This window comes from Pseudonaja textilis, chromosome Z (genome assembly GCF_049901715.1).
Source record: "Pseudonaja textilis isolate UNSWEBS1 chromosome Z, rPseTex1.2, whole genome shotgun sequence".
Classification (NCBI taxonomy): domain Eukaryota; kingdom Metazoa; phylum Chordata; class Lepidosauria; order Squamata; family Elapidae; genus Pseudonaja; species Pseudonaja textilis.
In genome coordinates, this window is record NC_142008.1 from 52,938,440 (window position 1) to 52,956,205 (window position 17,766).

At 38.3% G+C, this 17,766-nt stretch overlaps 1 protein-coding gene across 1 annotated transcript in view; it reads left to right on the forward strand.

Annotated features, from left to right (window-relative positions):
- Window positions 1–2,932: 2,932 nt before the first annotated feature.
- The window catches only part of COL6A6 (collagen type VI alpha 6 chain), a 127,324-nt gene continuing 112,490 nt past the window's right edge, over window positions 2,933–17,766 (forward strand). The window contains exons 1-5 of the mRNA XM_087917157.1: window positions 2,933–3,021; window positions 3,841–4,458; window positions 6,625–7,242; window positions 8,131–8,691; window positions 9,931–10,488. Coding sequence (XP_087773283.1) covers window positions 2,961–3,021; window positions 3,841–4,458; window positions 6,625–7,242; window positions 8,131–8,691; window positions 9,931–10,488 — 2,416 coding nt within the window. The 5' untranslated portion in view covers window positions 2,933–2,960. The remainder of the gene's footprint in view (window positions 3,022–3,840; window positions 4,459–6,624; window positions 7,243–8,130; window positions 8,692–9,930; window positions 10,489–17,766) is intronic.

Sequence of the window (17,766 nt, forward strand, 5' to 3'; positions counted from 1 at the left end):
AAAAAGCAATAGCAGAAAGAATGTGGTTTATATGAACATTTGTGACGTCCACAGCCACTCAAATTTTTGTTGCAACAGAATGGATATTGGATTTTGCTATTGGCTTTCAGCTTCAATGAAAATTTAATTTCTGATATATAAGTCACACGTGCAGGAGACCACACTGATTCCAAAGGGAACAAAAATGATTCTAAAGGGAATTATAGATGACTTTCAAACTAAAATAAATATGCTTGTGTAAAATGCCTGCTTGATATATAGTTTTTGAAGGGGGAGGAAAGAATATGACAGATTAGCTAGGTCAAAAGAATGTTAGGATAAATAGAGTTTAAAGCATGGCAAGACTGAAGGAAATAGATGACATGCTTTATTGATTTAAATTGTAGGAGGTTCTATTTCTCCCATGTTGCCATAAATAAACTTTTTCTTTGGCTTTTGAAGATGGAACTAGTGAGAAAGCTCAGTTTTCCTAAATTCTATCCAGTTTTTTATTCTAAGCATGGTAAAGTAATCGTTTAATTATAATCCATAAGGTTAAAACAATGAGTGACAAAAGTAGTGATAACTCGCAAACTACAATCAGTAGAATATGCTTATAGTGATAAAATAATATGAAAAGAAAAGGATCGACCCTTTTATGAAAAAAGATGTCCCCCATATTTTTTTTACATATAGAGGAAAGGGAAAATGTTGGTAGTTCAAGACTGGCTGTAAAAACTAGCAAATTGAAGTTCCCGTCCTTCTGTAATCAAGATATTTAGTACTCTGTACTGGCAATGCTATGAGGCAGAAAACCTTGGTCACAATCATGAGTCAGGAAAACATTTTGACCGGATTCAGATTAACAGAGTTGGAAGGAACCTTGTATGTCATCTAATCCAATCCCCCCACCCAAGAAGAAGACCCCACACCATTTCTGAAAGATGGCAGTCCAATCTCTTCTTGAAAGCTTTCAGTAATAAAGCTCCCACAACTTCTGAAGGCAAGCTTTTGATTGATTGTTGATTGTTCTCATTGTCAGAATATTCCTCCTTATTTCTAGTTTAATTTTCTCCTTGATCAGTTTCCATCCATTATTCCTTGTCTGGCCTTTAGGTGCTTTGGAAAACAGATTGACCCTCCCATCTCTCTGTGACAGCCCCTCAAATATTGGAACACTGCTATCATGTGTCTGTATCTTGTCCTTCTCTTCACTAGAAAAGCCATGCTCAGTTCCTGTAACCATTCTTCATATCCTTTAGTCTCCAGTCTCCTAATCATCCTAGTTGCTCTTCTCTGCACTCTTTCTATAGTCTCAACTTTTTTTTTTAATTTTATGATGACGAAAACCGGATGCAGTATTCTAGGTGTGGTCTTACTAAGGCTTTACAGAGTGGTATTAGTACCACACTTGATCCCTCTGTTAATGCAATTGCATTGGCTTTTTTTGGCTGCCACTGCATACCGTTGGCTCATATTTAATTGGTTGTCCACTAAGATTCTCAGATCCATCTCACAGTTACTGCTATTAAGTCTGGTATCACCCAGTCTATTTGTGCACTTTTGGTTTTTCTTGCCTAAGTGCAAGACTTAACTTTTCTGTGCATTGAATTTTTAATGCTTTATTACCTTATTAGTGCCTCTCCCATTCACTTGCAATAGGAAATCATTAGGGGTGAATTATCCTTTCATGACATGTTTAATTTAGTATCTTGGTAAGGCCTTAAAATAGATGAAGTAGAGACCATTACTGCTAAAGATAAATTTCCATAAAGTGTAAACGGGAGAAGTTTTGTTTTATAACTACTGTTACTATAATCAAAAGAGTTGTAATGAATTTTATACTCTTAAGAAATTGTCAAATCTTTTATCCAGTAGACCACAAATATTTCACTGAACAGTGTCGCCTAATTGCTGCCATATTTTCAAATGCCTTATTTCCCAGAAACCCAATTAAAATAATAAGCTCTTCAAGAAAAGAGATTAAATTACATTTTTCTAAAGCTCATTTTATTGTTCTATTTGTTGGAAAGATTTATTATATTTCTGATTTATTAAAATTGGAAAATCTTTAAAAGGGATCCAGATATTGTTCAGGAACAAAAGAACTGCATAGTTAGTTTTGGACACTTCAAAGCCTTATTTTCACTACATTGGACTATATGGCAGTTGGGTTATGTAATTCATGCAAAATTCCCAAATAAGTTTCTGGTTTACAGAAGTATATTGTATATGGCTTTTTTATTGGGGGAGGGGGGAAGAGATGGTCAAAATGTACAAGATAGCAGGTATATGATGCTGCACTTATCATATTGCACATTTTGTCCACCTGCTGCAGATGATCTGGGAGTTTATTGTTAAAGAAGCCAAACAATTGCCACTAGTGAAGATCATATCACTAGGGCTGCCTAGGATGGCTGTTTTGATCCCATGTTAATGGGAACTAGCTTGCATTCTAAGATGTTCACCAATCAGCTTCTTGGGAGCTTATTGTACTAAGTTCTGCCTGCCAAATGGCATTCCATTCCTGTTGTAAAATCGGGGACTGACCAAGGTATAAAAATGAAATTAAATATCCTCTTTGATTTTGAAAGTGAGGCAGGTTATCAACAATGTAGTCATGGGTTACTATTAAAGCTAATGTCACCACCATTCCAAGTTTGGCCAGCAAAAGAAGAGATATTGACAGCTAATTTACAATGCAATGCCTTTCAAAGGTGGGCTTATTCATCCTAGATGCTTTAGAATTATTGGCCATATCGGTTGAGGAGACTAACAATTGACATCCAATCTAGCAGGCATCATGCTAGGGACCAATATACGAAGACTTTGATCAGCTGAAGGAAACAATTTGAAGATATAAGATATTATTATTGATGTTGTCAACAACACCAGCATACATTGGCAGTAACATGATGTTGTTACTTTGTTCTTATTTGTATTTCTAGATTTATTCATTGATCAACTATCACAATCTGAAAATGCTTCTGACTTTGCTCCTTGTTATACTTGGGACCCAGGCTTCTAAAACACAGCAACCTGGTATTTTATTTTCCTTTTGGAAATTCATCACAACTTGCTAATGCAGCTTGTCCTGTATTCCTATTAGTTAATTAAATGGCACAGTTTTTTGCAGCAGATGGGTGGGTGTTGGAATGTTAAAAATTAAAAATATTGTTAAAACATTGAATGACTTTGACATTGTTTTTTTCTTTGTCAAAATGCATGTTTGATTTTGAGTGAGAAAAAATTTAGGCAAGTATAAAAACAAAGAAGCCCCAGTTGTATATTAGGTAAATTGGGTCAAACTGTGAGGATGGGAGCATGATGGATTATGTACGAGGATTTATAAAAATGTTTATACTGCACTCTTTAATTGAACCTGTGCAGTTTACAATAATTAGGCTGTTGGTTTGAGCTCCAAGCCAATTTGGTTGTAAATGTTTCATCATCATTCAATGAGACATCAGCAATGCGTTTTGAATTGTGCTCATTTGTCAGAACACAGGTCTTTAAATATTTTTTATGATGCAAATTAGTCTGAATGTTGTTTGTTCAGATATTTCTGAACTGTGGTCTGATTTTAGATTGTTTGATTCAAACCATGCTCAGAAATATCAAAACAAACAACATTCAGGCTAATTTGCATCTCATAAAAAGATATTTAAAGGCCAGTGTTCTGACAGACAAGCACAATTCAAAAAGGCACTGATGATGTCTCCTCACATATTGAAAAAATGTTTGCAATCAAATTGCCAAGCTCAGAGCCTAACCAACAGCCTAACTACCAACCCGAGCTACTAATATTCAAACACGTTTATAATGTTTTATATATAAACTCTTGTTTTGTTTTTGCTGTAGCCTCTGAGTCTGTAGATGTTGTCCTTCTGATTGACAGCTCTAATACCTTCGGCAGACAAGGTTTTCTCTCATTAAAAAATTATGTGAATAGAATGATCAACAATCTTCCAATAGCGCCAAATAAATATCGCCTTGCACTTATCCAATACAGTGATGATATCCATGTTGAATTCCAGCTGGAAGACTTCAAAGGAAAAAACCCTATGCTGAACCATGTTAAAAAGAGATTTTCATTCCGGGGTGGGTCTTTAAGGACTGGGAATGCCATACAAAAGATCCACAAGACTATTTTCAAGGCACTAAGAAGAGACAGACACCAGGTTTTGATTGTTACCACTTCAGGGGTATCACAAGATGACGTGGAAGGACCTGCTACATTAATGAGAGAAGATGGGGTAAAAATAATTGCTTTAGGAATGATGAGTGCATCTGAGCAAGAGCTGAAGTCAATGGCCACACATCCGTTCAGTTACCATTTTGATACACTAAAAGATCTCCAAAAGTTTTCCTCAAATATATTGTCTGTTATTGAATCAACTATAGCAATAGATGAGAATTTAGTCTTCTCCACAGCTACCCCAACAAGTACAGTTTATGCTCATAGCATGCCCATAAAAGGTAAAAGCAATAATGCAGAACATTATCACAAATATTATTATATTAACCATGAGGGTTTGGGACAGGTGTTTTAAAATATCAGTTAGAGCATCCTGGAGCAATTACTATTTAAAGAGAAAAAAAACATGACTGGGCTTGTATAAGCAAAATTGTAGTTCTCCAAAACCTACTTAGAATTTTATTTCATATTTTATTCATGCATGTCTAATTGAACAGCTGCTATATTGTATGAAATATTTGAGAACACATGTAATATATAGATTACAATGTACTAGTTTTTTTTGCCAAATTGTAACTCCTAATGAAAAAAGTAGTTTTATTCATTGAGAAATGAATAATATCATGCAACTCATTTATCACTTGAGAGAATTGCCTGCAGTGTTGGAGAAGCACAATTTTGCAGAAGCCAAGTGGTTGACTTCCATTCCTAGAATTCTCCAGCCAGTCTGAGAAACACTGGTATATAGCACAAATGAATTATTCATCTCATGCTATTCTGGAATTGAAGCTCCTATAACGTTAATTGGGAGGGCAGGATGCTTTTTTCTCCTTTCATTTCCTTAGGGGAGATCCAGCAATTGAGTAAATTACTTGCCATTGCAGGTATCTAGGGATCCATGATTCCTAGATATATCTCCAGAACAGAATGGAGATGTAGTAAGGTACACATTGAAGGGCCTATAGAGGAAGATTTTATTTCTTTTCTAATAGTGAACTTCCTCTAAATTTAATCATTCCAATAGGAGGGAAGAGAGAATATTTAAACAATTATATTTTCTTAATTGTGATAATGCTTTCAATAAATACAAAATGTACATTTTGCAGAAGGATCATTTTATGAATAGTCATAGTCCAGGACAGGTCAATTAATTTTTTTCACATGCATCATAGTCACAAAGTTCCCTAAGGCTAGAACACAGTATCAGGAATTTGATTTTTCTCCATTATTTTCATTTAGTTCCTCATCCAATTTCACTGTATTATCCTTCCCTCAGCTCCTACCTTTCTCAAGGATCCTTAGAGGCTGTTTTCATATCTCATATCCTACTTTTCACTTTAGTCCTGATCAGGAGTAGGCAATCCTTAGGAACACATTATTTTCCTGGGATAGCCCATTCTTAGGGGCAGAGGTGGTATTCAACAGGTTCTGACCAGTTCTGGAGAACCGATAGTGGAAATTTTGAGTAATTTGGAGAACTGGCAAATACCACCTCTGACTGTTCCCCGTCCCATCTATTTTCTGCCTCCTGAGTCCCAGCTGTGCCCTGCACAGGAGAATGGAGCTGGAAAGCAGGTTAGTGAAGTGGGGAGGGAATGTGATTTTGCAGTAACCTTTCCCCAGAAGTGGGGAGGGAATGGGGATTTTGCAGTATCCTTCCCCTGTCATGCCACCAAGCTACATGCACAGAACCGGTAGTAACAAATTTTTGAATCCCACCATTTGGGGGAAAATTAAGGAATGTGAGACTATGTTGTAAATGTTTTTATAAAATAACTGCTGTGGGAGGTTTGGTGCAAGAAAACTACTATAATGGATATGTCTGGTCACTTTTCTAAAAGTACATTTGTGGAATACCTTCCACAAAGTTGCTCAGAAATAGTTTCTATCATCTTTGTTTTGTTTTATGGTTCACGTCTAAAGACAAAGAATTGGACTACAGATACTCCAAATTTTTATTTTCTAATGTGAATAGAATAGAATAGAAGGGACCTTGGAGGTCTTCTAATCCAGCCCCCTGCTCAAGCAGGAGAACCTATACTATTTTGGATGTGTCTAGTGTCTTCTTAAAAACCACCAGTGATGAAGCACCCATGATTTTTGGAGGCAAGCTGTTTCCCTGGTTTATTGTCCTCACTGTTAAGGAAATTTTTCCTTAATTCCAGGGTGCTTCTCTCTATGGTTAGTTTCCAACCATTGTTTCTTGTCCTGCCCTCTGGTCTTTATAGAATAATTTGGCCCCCTCTTATTTGTGTTCAAAGAGTATCCACACAAAACTTATGGGAATTTCTGGTTAAAATATGCTTTGCTAGAATTTTTTTAAATTAAAAAGAATTTGTAATATATTGATGAGAGACTCTGGCAAATCCCAAGTGGAAAGCCTGCAAAAAGGAAAGAAACTGTTAAGAAAAGAGAATTAATAATGTGTGTTCTCTTTTTTATTGCAGTTGTGGATTGTTCTGATGATTTAATTGCAGATGTTGTATTTGTGGTGGATGAAGCTGTTTCACCTACAAATAGTGAATATATTGTATCTTTCTTACAAAACACAACAACCTCTCTTGATGTGCAGAAGAGTTGCATCAGAATTGGTCTTGTGACATACAGCAATGAGCCTCGTGTACTTTCTCAACTGAACACAGAAACAGAGATAAAGGATCTTATATTTAAAATCAAGAGCTTTTCTCCCAGGGAAGGAAAAGCTAAATTAGGTGCTGCCTTAAACTTTACTAGAGAAATAATTTTTACTGAAAGTGCTGGAAGCAGAAGGACAGAAGGTGTGGAACAAATAGCTACCCTCATCACCCACAGACCCTCTGAGGATAGTGTAACTGAAGCATCAAGTCTCCTTTTGCAGAAGGGTGTGACAGTATTTGCCATAAGCATTGAAGGGGCTAATATCACACAGTTAGGTGGAGTAGTATCCTATCCCCCAAATAGAAATATTATAAAAGTTGACAATTTTTCAAGTCTGGCAGATAAGTCTAAAATTTTTGAGAAGAAACTATTCAAACATATTCATATGTTTTTTGATGAAGCTGAAAGAACAGAAGAGTTCCGATCAGGTAATGTCATTGATGAAATGCATGTCACCTAGTTAAATAAGCTGAATTTGAATATTTGAATACTTGTTTTGCTTTGTCTTTTTTTTAAACAACCCAACTCTATCAACCTTGTCTTTTCTCTCATGTTTCTGACACATTCTGACAAATCATTGCAGTTGGGTAACTAAAATATAAATAAATTTTGAGAGCCAGTTTGTTTAAAGCACCAGGCTAGAAAGAGGAAGTTCAAGTTCAACTTGAACTGGGTGATTTTGGGCCAGTCACTTTTTCAGCACTCCAACTTTTATTTTTATTATCTGCCATTGATTATCTCGATGGAATATATTTTCATTTAAATTATTTTTAGTTTTGCTTTTAATTTTTAATTGTGCATTATTGAATTGTAAATCATCAAAAATGTTTTTTGATTACAATGGGATTCAAAAGCAATAATAAATGAATAAATAATGCCAGTATTATGAAATTCAAGTCAGAATTTCTACTTGATAACTTAACAATAATGCTCATATCCTTCAGAGATATCACTTAACTACATTCTCTGGAATTCCTTCTGCAAATTCCAATGTAGTTGATAGGGTGTTCTCTCATACGATCTCTACCACTTATGGTTGACTCATGTCTTTCCTGGTTCATTCAGGGGTCTGCAGTGTGTTTGACCAAGTGATTTGAGAGGAAGAATGCATGCCACCTGATCCTATTATATTTCACAGCAGCTTTTGATGTCATTGAATATATCCTTCTGGACTATCTATAAAATTTGAAGACTGAGGAAAACTATTTTTCAGAGACACAATTCCTTCCTCAATGCAGGATTTCAATTAATGTTTGTGGAGGAGAATAAGTTATTTACCTGCCTCTGATCTCTCTTAAATTTGTTTATTTGTTCAGGATGTATGGAAACAGAAAAGGCTGATATTTATTTTCTCATTGATGGTTCATCAAGCATCAGTCCCTCAAATTTTATTAAGATGAAGACATTCCTAAAGGAAGTAATTAAGCTATTTACCATAGGACCTGATCATGTTCGATTTGGAGTTGTTCAGTTTGGAACTCTTTATCAAACAGAATTTGAACTTGATAAGTATATGAAAACCAGCCATTTAGAAAAAGCCATTAATAATATAATCCAAATGGGAGTAGACACATATACTGGAGCTGCTATATGGTCTATGCAGCCATTATTTGAAAAGGCAAAAAAACAGCGAGGTGGCAAAGTCCCTTGTTATCTCATTGTACTGACAGATGGAAAAGCACACGATAATGTGCTGGAACCTTCTAAAATGCTAAGAAAATCAGCAGTCAATATTTATGCTATTGGTGTGAAATCTGCTAATATCACACAGTTAAATGAGATTGCAGACTCAGAAGCAAAGGTTTACTATGTGGAACAGTTTGACTCCTTGAAAAATATAAAAAATGAATTTGTTCGAGACATATGCTCTGAAAAAGGTAAGAAGCTAGTCCTTTAAATAAAATCTGTTATGTTATATAGAGTCCTTGATGCTTTGTAAACTTGATTGTTTGCTTGCACATTTCATGACCTGATTAGGTAACATCATCAGTACTAGTGAGTTTGTTTGTCCTATGTTGTTGAAACTGTATTGTTGAGTCTGTCCATTGTAAAATGAAGGAATTTTCATTGTGTTTTCTGCCAGCTAGTTGATGTTCATGAATGCACTCTGCTAGTCTTCTGCTTGTTTGCCCTACGTAATGGCTTACTATATGTTGTAAATGATGTTAACTCTATAGATAGTATAGAGATATTTTCTGTTGAGCACTTGAACTGCAGGGGTCCAGACTTGTTAAAAGACACTGCATTTGTGAAATTAGAGGCTTTCTTCCCCTCCAAATACACTACTGTTTTACCTTTCCCCAGTTGAATTCTGAAATAGGAAGATCATATAGAAAATATAAACTATAATAGCTATAAAATACTCTTTTAGCTGGATAAACTTTTGTTGATTTCAGTATTTTGAACTTTCAATGACTGATTGCAAAGGGAACATAAGTGCTGAGGATAAATTAGGCCCATTGTAATTTATAGTCTGGCGGCTGATATTAATTTAGTGTTATAAACTCAGACAGAAAATCTTTGAAGCCTTTTTGTTTTATGTTATGTTTATAACTTAAACATTATGTTTATATTACACATTTTTGAAAAGGTTTGAACTGACTTTTTGGGATGATTGAGGATGGCATTCTCCGGCATTCTACTTTGATTAATTGATTTGCTGTTGTAAATATTTCTCAAAAGAAAGCAATGCAAATCATTTCTGCAGCATTGCAAGAAACTGGGATGATTGTATTTGCAAGGAAGATAATTCAAGAGATTACATCTATATCAATATAAATAGCACCAATGCTAAAATAGACATTCCTGACATGATCAAATAATATTACAAGATAGCTGTAGAAATATAAGAATGAAAAGGACTGAAGTTATATTTATAGATAACTGAAAATATAATGAAATATGCTTCAAACATACTAAGAAATCCATTTCATTCCATATTTGGGTGTATTGGGTATAATTAAAAAGGCAGATTTTCATGTAAACAAAGCTTCTGATGTGGATTTCAGGACTTACCTGGTTAGGAGTAAATAAGAAGCAATGTTTCTGAAACTTGCTTTTCTTTTCCTCTAGATTCATAGAAATTCAGTGGTTTAATAATTATTCTTTTTCTGTAGCCTGTGAGAAAATGAAAGCTGACGTCATGTTCTTAGTGGACAGCTCTGGAAGTATAAGCCATCAAGATTTTGAGAAGATGAAGAAGTTCATGCAAGAATTGGTAGATAAGTGTAGTGTTGGTCTAGATGAAGTGCAATTCGGTGTTGTACAGTTCAGTAGCACCAATAAAGAAGAGTTCCAACTCAACTCATCAAAAGATTACATTATTAACGCTATTGGGAACATGGCTCAAATGCAACAGAACACTTATACTGGAAAAGCTCTGCAATTTGTTTCTGATTATTTCAAACCAGCAAAAAGAGCACGGCCTTCTGTCAACAAAATTCTTATCCTCCTCACAGATGGGGAAGCACATGATAATGTAAGAGAACCATCCAGTGCTCTAAGAAAAGAAGGTGTCATTATCTATTCCATTGGGATTACTGGTGCTAATGTTACACAACTAGTAGAGATCAGCGGGGCACCAAACAACATGTTTTACTTGAAAGATTATGATGTTCTGAAATACATAGAGAAAGACATCATGTTTCGCATATGCAGTCCATATAAGCTGGATGGTTAGTATTCAATCTTTTGTTCTCTTTATATGAGTGACTACTTGGTTGGGTGAATAAAAACAACATGGGCCTTATAAATTTCTGAATAAAATTAAAATGATACTATCAAAAGCAGAGAATTTAGTAAGAGGTTTGCTTTAACAGTGGGCAAAATGTCATAGATATACTTTCCAGATTTTGTGAAAATGTTACCCTTAGAATGATGAATACCTGGGATTCCTGCTCAAAAGATCAAAATACACTGTTTTGGAATAAGGACGAGATGTCCTTAAAAAAGTCAATTTGATTCAGTGGTTAAGACATAAGACCAGAAACCAGGAAACTTCTAGTTCCATTTTAGGCCAAAAAACCCCCAGCAAGGTGACTTGGCCATTCACTCTGTTTCAGAGAACATCAAGCTAAACAACAAGCCAGTTGGTCAATTCCTATCACAACACAATGGTTCAGTACTTGTTGATCTGGGGGAAAAAAAACCAGACCAGAGTCTTGTTTAGCTTGAAGAAAATATTAGAGGGGCACCTAACAAGATTTTGGTCCATTTTGGAAGATAAATGAATTTAGGGTTTCATTTTGCTAAAATATTTCATTTTTTCATAAAATTTATTGAACCCCTCTGCATATTTCTAGCAATTTGAAATTCTGATGAAAGAGATAAACAATGATATGCTTATAAAATAAATATATTAATAATGTTTCTTTAACTTCATGTGATTTTAATTCACATTAAATCAACATATTAAATCATGGGTTTTTTTTGTCACACTCATTCTTTTTTATATTGCAACATGTATATATTATGAAGTTGTATATCCTTGCTGAAGTCAAGAATTGGTGGATGTAGGAAGATTTTTTCCCCTCATATGCATAATTTGAATCAGTTTTCTATTTGTCTCTGTTGTGTCCATCCTTCCTCTTGTAAATCTCAGTATTTACTTAACTTTGATGTTAAGAAATGGAGGCATTTGGTTAGATTATTTTTCTAAGATTAAGTGGGGATGTGGCAACCAGTTATCCAAAGGGAAGGACTTTGGGTAGAGCCATGGTGGTGCAGTGGTTAGAATGCAGTACTGTAGGCTACTTCTGCTGACTGCTGACTACCAGCAATTTGGCAGTTCAGTTCTCACCAGCTCAAGGTTGATTCAGCCTTCCATCCTTCCAAGGTCAAAAAAACGAGGACCCAGATTGTTAGGGGCACTACAGTTGACTCTGTAAATTGCTTAGAGAGGCTGTAAAGCAATGTGAAGCTATATATAAGTCTTACTTCTATTGCTATTGCTATTTATGAAGACTATTGCAGCAGTTTGAAAAATCTGAAGTTGGCATGCCAGCTGCCCATTTGGGTTACAAGAAAAGTCATTGACAACAACTCTGACCACTGTGAGTACACGGTTTCTGTCAATTCCCGGGGCAAATCAATATGTGTGCTGAATTACCCCAGAACTGGGCTGATCAAATACTAGGACTTTGCTAGGTTGAAAGCAAATAATGTTCAATTTGTAATCAAATCCTGACACTAAATACTCTTGATTTTCTCTCTCCATTGAGTATGTGAGTAGAACATTATTTTATGGATTCATATTGATTCTCCTATCCTAGCATTGTTATTCATGTTATTATTTACCGGATTTAAATATCAGTATGTCAATTGTTTTAAAATTTCAATATATTTTTGAATATTGAATTATTCATATATTTGTTCCTTTAGGAATACCAATATTTATTTGGATGGTAGATTTTAAAGGATAAATGTATATTTCTTCACCCTTTCACCTGTATATTTGAACCCAAATCATAATTAAACTGATTCAATTAAAAATAATTTAAAAATTCAATCATAGAAATTAGAAATAATTATTAATCATTTTATGTTTAACTTTAAACAATTCAAAAGAAATAATAATATAATAACATATTTAGATGTGCCTCCGAGTTTTGAACCAGATCGGTCAGCAGATGTAGGCTCAAGTGAGGAGGAAGATCTGGCATTGAGATTTGAGCCTGCATTGCTGAGCGACGTTGAGAGGAGTCTGGGGGAAGAGGAGGAGTTGAATCTGAGAGATGAGCCTAATTTATTAGAAGTTTCAGAGACGTCTTCCTCTTCTGGAACTCCCTCCCTGATTGCACCTCAGTGAAAGTGTGTCAGAGGCTTTGAGCAGCGATGAAACTGCTGGATGCTGGCTGGATGCCAGAACTAGGAGAAGATTGAGACGTCAATCTCAATTGGAAAAGAGATGTCCTGCAAAGGATTAATTAATGAGACAGACACGCCCTCTCTCAGAGGATATAAGGGAGTGTATGAGTTCGTAATTTTTGCTGGAAACAAAGTGGATTTTGCCTTGGAAAGAAGGGCATCTGATTACAGCATTGTGATTTACGAACTATACAGAATTGCCAGACAGATTCTAGGAGGATTGCCAAAGGACTCTGATAACAGAGCAATTGAATCTTCTCTGGTTTTGTTTGCGTAAAGTATTTGAACTCTGTAACTTGAGATTCTCACCTGTGGATACAGGTGGGACAGAACATTATTGTTTCCAGCCAAACTAATCCATCTTATAGCCAAGATGGACCCAACCCAATTAAAGCAACTGGTGGAGCAACAGCAGCAACAAATTGACCAACTCTTACAGAACCAGGTTCTACAACACCAGGTAACACAGTTGGTAAATCACCTTTCTCAGCTACAGGCTCCTGTTCCTCCCCCAGTTCCTCCCTTTAAGAAATGCCTGGTATCTGTGCCAGATAAATTCTTGGGACAGACTGATATGTTCCTGGCGTTTATGGGACAATGCCAATTATTTATGTCCTTAAGGGTTAGGGTGGTGAAGATTTTCTAGGGTGGGGTTTGTTATTAGCCTCTTATCAGGTCCAGCTGCTAGATGGGCTACTCCTCTGCTGATACAAGATAGCCCTTTACTAAATGACTACCAGGGTTTTCAGCAGCAATTACGTGTCATGTTTGAGAATCCCATTAAAAGCCTAACTGTGGCCAGATGCTTGAAGGACATTCGTCAGGTATTACAACGTCTTCGGGAGCATAAACTCTATGCGAAGCTGGAGAAATGCCTCTTTTTCAAGACTTCCGTAGAGTTCTTAAGGCATATTATTTCTCCGAGGGCATTGCCATGGACCCGAGGAAAGTAGAGGCCTTGTGTAACTTGTGAACCCCCTCATCGAGTAAAGGGTGTGCAACGTCTCTTGGGGTTCACTAATTACTACAGAACCTTCATCCCGGACTTTGCCAAGCTGATGGATCCCATCGCCCAGCTCCTTTGCAAGAAGGTCCCATTCCAGTGGGGCCCCCCCGCAGCAACGGGCTTTTGAGGCTCTAAAGAAAGCCTTCGTTGCCGAACCTATATTGAGGCATCCTGATCCGAATCGTCCATTTGTGGTCGAGACAGATGCCTCCAACGTAGCTATTGGGGCAGTGTTGCTACAAGCCCCAACAGATGGCACACCTTTTTTCCTGTGCGCATATTATTCAAGGAAGCTCACAACTTCTGAGTGCAATTATACCATTTGGGAAAATGAATTGCTGGCCATCAAGGCTGCGTTCGAGACCTGGTGACATCATCTGGAGGGGGCTCGGCACAAGGTGGAGGTTTGGATGGATCACTGTAACCTGGAACATTTGTCCACTGCCAAGAAGTTGAACCAATGACAGATCCGGTGGTCGTCATACTTCGCTAGGTTCAACTTTTCAGTCACATACGTTGCCAGTGGACAAAATCAGAGAGCGGATGCCCTATCTCGTAAACCCGAGTTTACATAGTCCTGAGGACCCTCTTCCTCTCCATGTACGGTCCTGCCACCAGAAGCTTTGGCTGTTATTCAGGACCCGGTGGATTTGAGGGCTCAAGTAAGAGAGGCGCAGCACGTAGACACTTGGTCACAGCAAAGAATGGGGGAAATTGCAGGACTCTAGAGGAGGGCTTGCTACGGCATCGAGGACTATTGTACATACCCACCAGGATGCTTAGAGCCCTCATCATGACTCAATGTCATGACAATCCTGCTGCTGGCCATTTTGGCTTCTTTATAAAACTCTTCACCTTGTCACATGGACTTTTTGGTGGCTGCGAGTCCGTCATGACGTCTTTTCTTACGTCGCCTCTTGTATTACGTGTCGACAAGCGAAGGCCGCATCATGTGCGCCTCCTGGACTTCCTTCAACTGCTGCTGACTCCGGGTAGACCATGGGGGGCAATCTCCATGGACTTTTAGACACACTTGCCCTCGTCATTGGGTTATATGACGGTACTCGTGGTGGTTGACCTGTTCACCAAGATGGCTCTTTTTATCCCTTGTCGGAAGTTGCCATCGGCCCACACTACTGCCCAGTTATTTCTGCAGCATGTTTTCCATTTACATGGTCTGCCGGACAGGGTGGTTTCGGATTGCGGTGTCCAGTTTACTGCTCAGTTTTGGGAAAACCTCGTGATGGCATTACAAGTGTAGGTGTCTTTGGCTTCGGCGCACCATCTGGAGACTGATGGCAGGACTGAGAAAGTGATTGGCATCCTCACTCAATATCTGAGATGTTTTGTCAACCATCGGCAGAACGATTGGGTGACTTACCTCCCTTTGGCGGAGTTTGCCTTTAACAATTTGCAGCATACATCTACTCGCGTAATGCCATTTTATGCGAACATGGGCTACCATCCATGATTTTTCCCGTTGTCAATTGTGGACTCCCCAGTCCCAGAAACGCAATAATTTCTCGGGGAGTTGCAGTTGGTTCACCGATTAGTGGCGCAACAACTAGAACGGGCGAAGGAGGACTACAAACAGTTTGCAGATCGTTCACGTCGGGCGACGCCTCTGCTAGCTGTGGGTGACAAGGTGTGGTTATCCACAAAGCACCTTTGGGTCGATCGCCTGATTAAGAAGTTGGACCACCGCTTCATTGGTCCATTCCCTATTGAGGCGATCATCTATCCCATCGTGTATCGACTCACCCTGCTATGCTCCATGCGCATTCATCCTGTCTTCCACTGTTCCCTTCTGGTTCCTGACTCCCCATTGTGTACACTCTGTTCTCCCAGAGGTGCGACTTCTCCATCGGTACCCAGCAATGAGACTGCCGCTGATGACACGGTTGTCAGCGTTCAGGATTCTCCCTGGTTGAAAGGACGCTTTCAGTACCTCATCGGGAGGATGGCAGATGGCTCAGAGATTCTCTCTTGGGTGGATGCTTCCACGGTTTGTGCTCCGGACCTTATCCAGAGGTTCCATGAACACTTCCCATCGAAACCGCATCTGGCTCATCAGACTCGGGGGAAGGGCCCTGCGGCGAGGGATAGTGTTGTGCCTCTGAGTTTTGAACCAGGTCGGTCGGCAGATGTAGGCTCGAGTGAGGAGGAAGATCTGGCATTGAGATTTGAGCCTGCATTGCTGAGCGACATTGAGAGGAGTCTGGGGGAAGAGGAGGAGTTGAATCTGAGAGTTGAGCCTAATTTATTAGAAGTTTCAGAGACATCTTCCTCTTCTGGAACTGCCTCCCTGATTGCACCTCAGGTGTTAACTGTTAATAGGAAAGTGTGTCAGAGGCTTTGAGCGGTGATGAAACTGCCGGATGCTGGCTGGATGCCAGAACTAGGAGAAGATTGAGACGTCAATCTCAATTGGAAAAGAGACGTCCAGCAAAGGATTAATTAATGAGACTGACACGCCCTCTCTCAGAGGATATAAGGGAGCATACGAGTTCGTAATTTTTGCTGGAAACAAAGTGGATTTTGCCTTGGAAAGAAGTGCATCTGATTACAGCGTTGTGATTTATGAACTATACAGAATTGCCAGACAGATTCTAGGAGGATTGCCAAAGGACTGTGATACAGAGCAATTGAATCTTCTGTCTCTGGTTTTGTTTACGTAAAGTATTTGAACTCTGTAACTTGAGATTCTCACCTGTGGATACAGGTGGGACAGAACATTTAGATATTTACAAATCATTTATAAATATTAATAAGGAAACAAAATGAACAGATCCAGCCATTGGCATAGGCATGTTTAAAAGTTTAAAAGAGGGGGAGGGGGAGGCCATTTACAAATTATCAGGGAGAGAATCCCACAATAGAGGCATTTGCAGCAGGTCAGCATGATAGCCCCATTATTACATAAATACCAAGAGTGGATAGGACAAATCTACATCTCCCTTCTACTTTCAGTTATATTGCCCAGGATTGCAAAGCAGTGCTTAAAATCTGATGGATGTTGATGCCATAAACTAGTCTTAATGAGCATCTAGTTCATTATTCTAATCTGTCCTGGAATAGATTTAATCTGCCATGTTAACCTATGTTTCTTACATCCATTTAATTTTCCTATTCCTCTATTTTAGATCACCTTTTAGATTTTTGTTTTCATACATATGTACATACACAGATATGATTTTGATGTATTTTCTATGCTTTTTAATTGATTGTACTTCACTTTCCTTATGATGGTCTTTGACAATAATAAATATTTGATTGACAGGTCACTGTTATTTCAAGTCAGTGGCCAGTAGTGGGATTCAGCTGGTTCTATCTGGTTCAGGTGAACTGGTAGCAATAATCCTGGCTGGCGCCGCCCACCCCCACCCTGCCTAGTCACTCCTCATCTCATCCACTCACCTGGCATAGCTGCTGCTGCTTTTCATTTGGCTCCCTGGTTTGCATCCCACGCGTTGACCCAATTGAGCTGCCCTGATCTGCCTGGAAGCTCAGTGAATCTGCAAGCAGCAAGGCCCAAATCTCCAGGGAGCAGGGATGGTATTCAAGGGGTTGCAGGGGAGGTTTCAGGAGAACCTCTAGGGAAAATGTTGACTGGTTCGGAGAACTGGTAGGGAAAATTTTGACTATCCTCGCCTATCCTCCCCGTTCTTACCTCTCACCTCAGTCCCTACCGGTTCTCCAAACCAGGCCTCAGCTGAGCTAAAAAAAAAAAAACAGCACAGAGGGCATCTCTGTGTGCTCAGTGTTGGATTTCAAAAGCCAAGGAACTCAGTTCAGTGCTACAAGGAGGTGGCCTAACAGCAGATCTGAATGGCTGGAACGTTGCCTTCCTTCCCAGACTCTGAGGACTGAAGCTTCTATTTTTCAGTGCAGACTCAGGCAGCAGATTTCAGAACAGTAGATCTGTGACTCTGTGATTCTGTGAGCAACTCAATTTGCCTGCCTGCTTCTCCTGATTTTGGGTAAAACTTGCTCTTTTTTATTAAAACAAATCAATATTTACATACATAGTGTGTTGTGACTTAATTTTGTGAGTTTGCAAACAAATATTATGAGTTTGCTT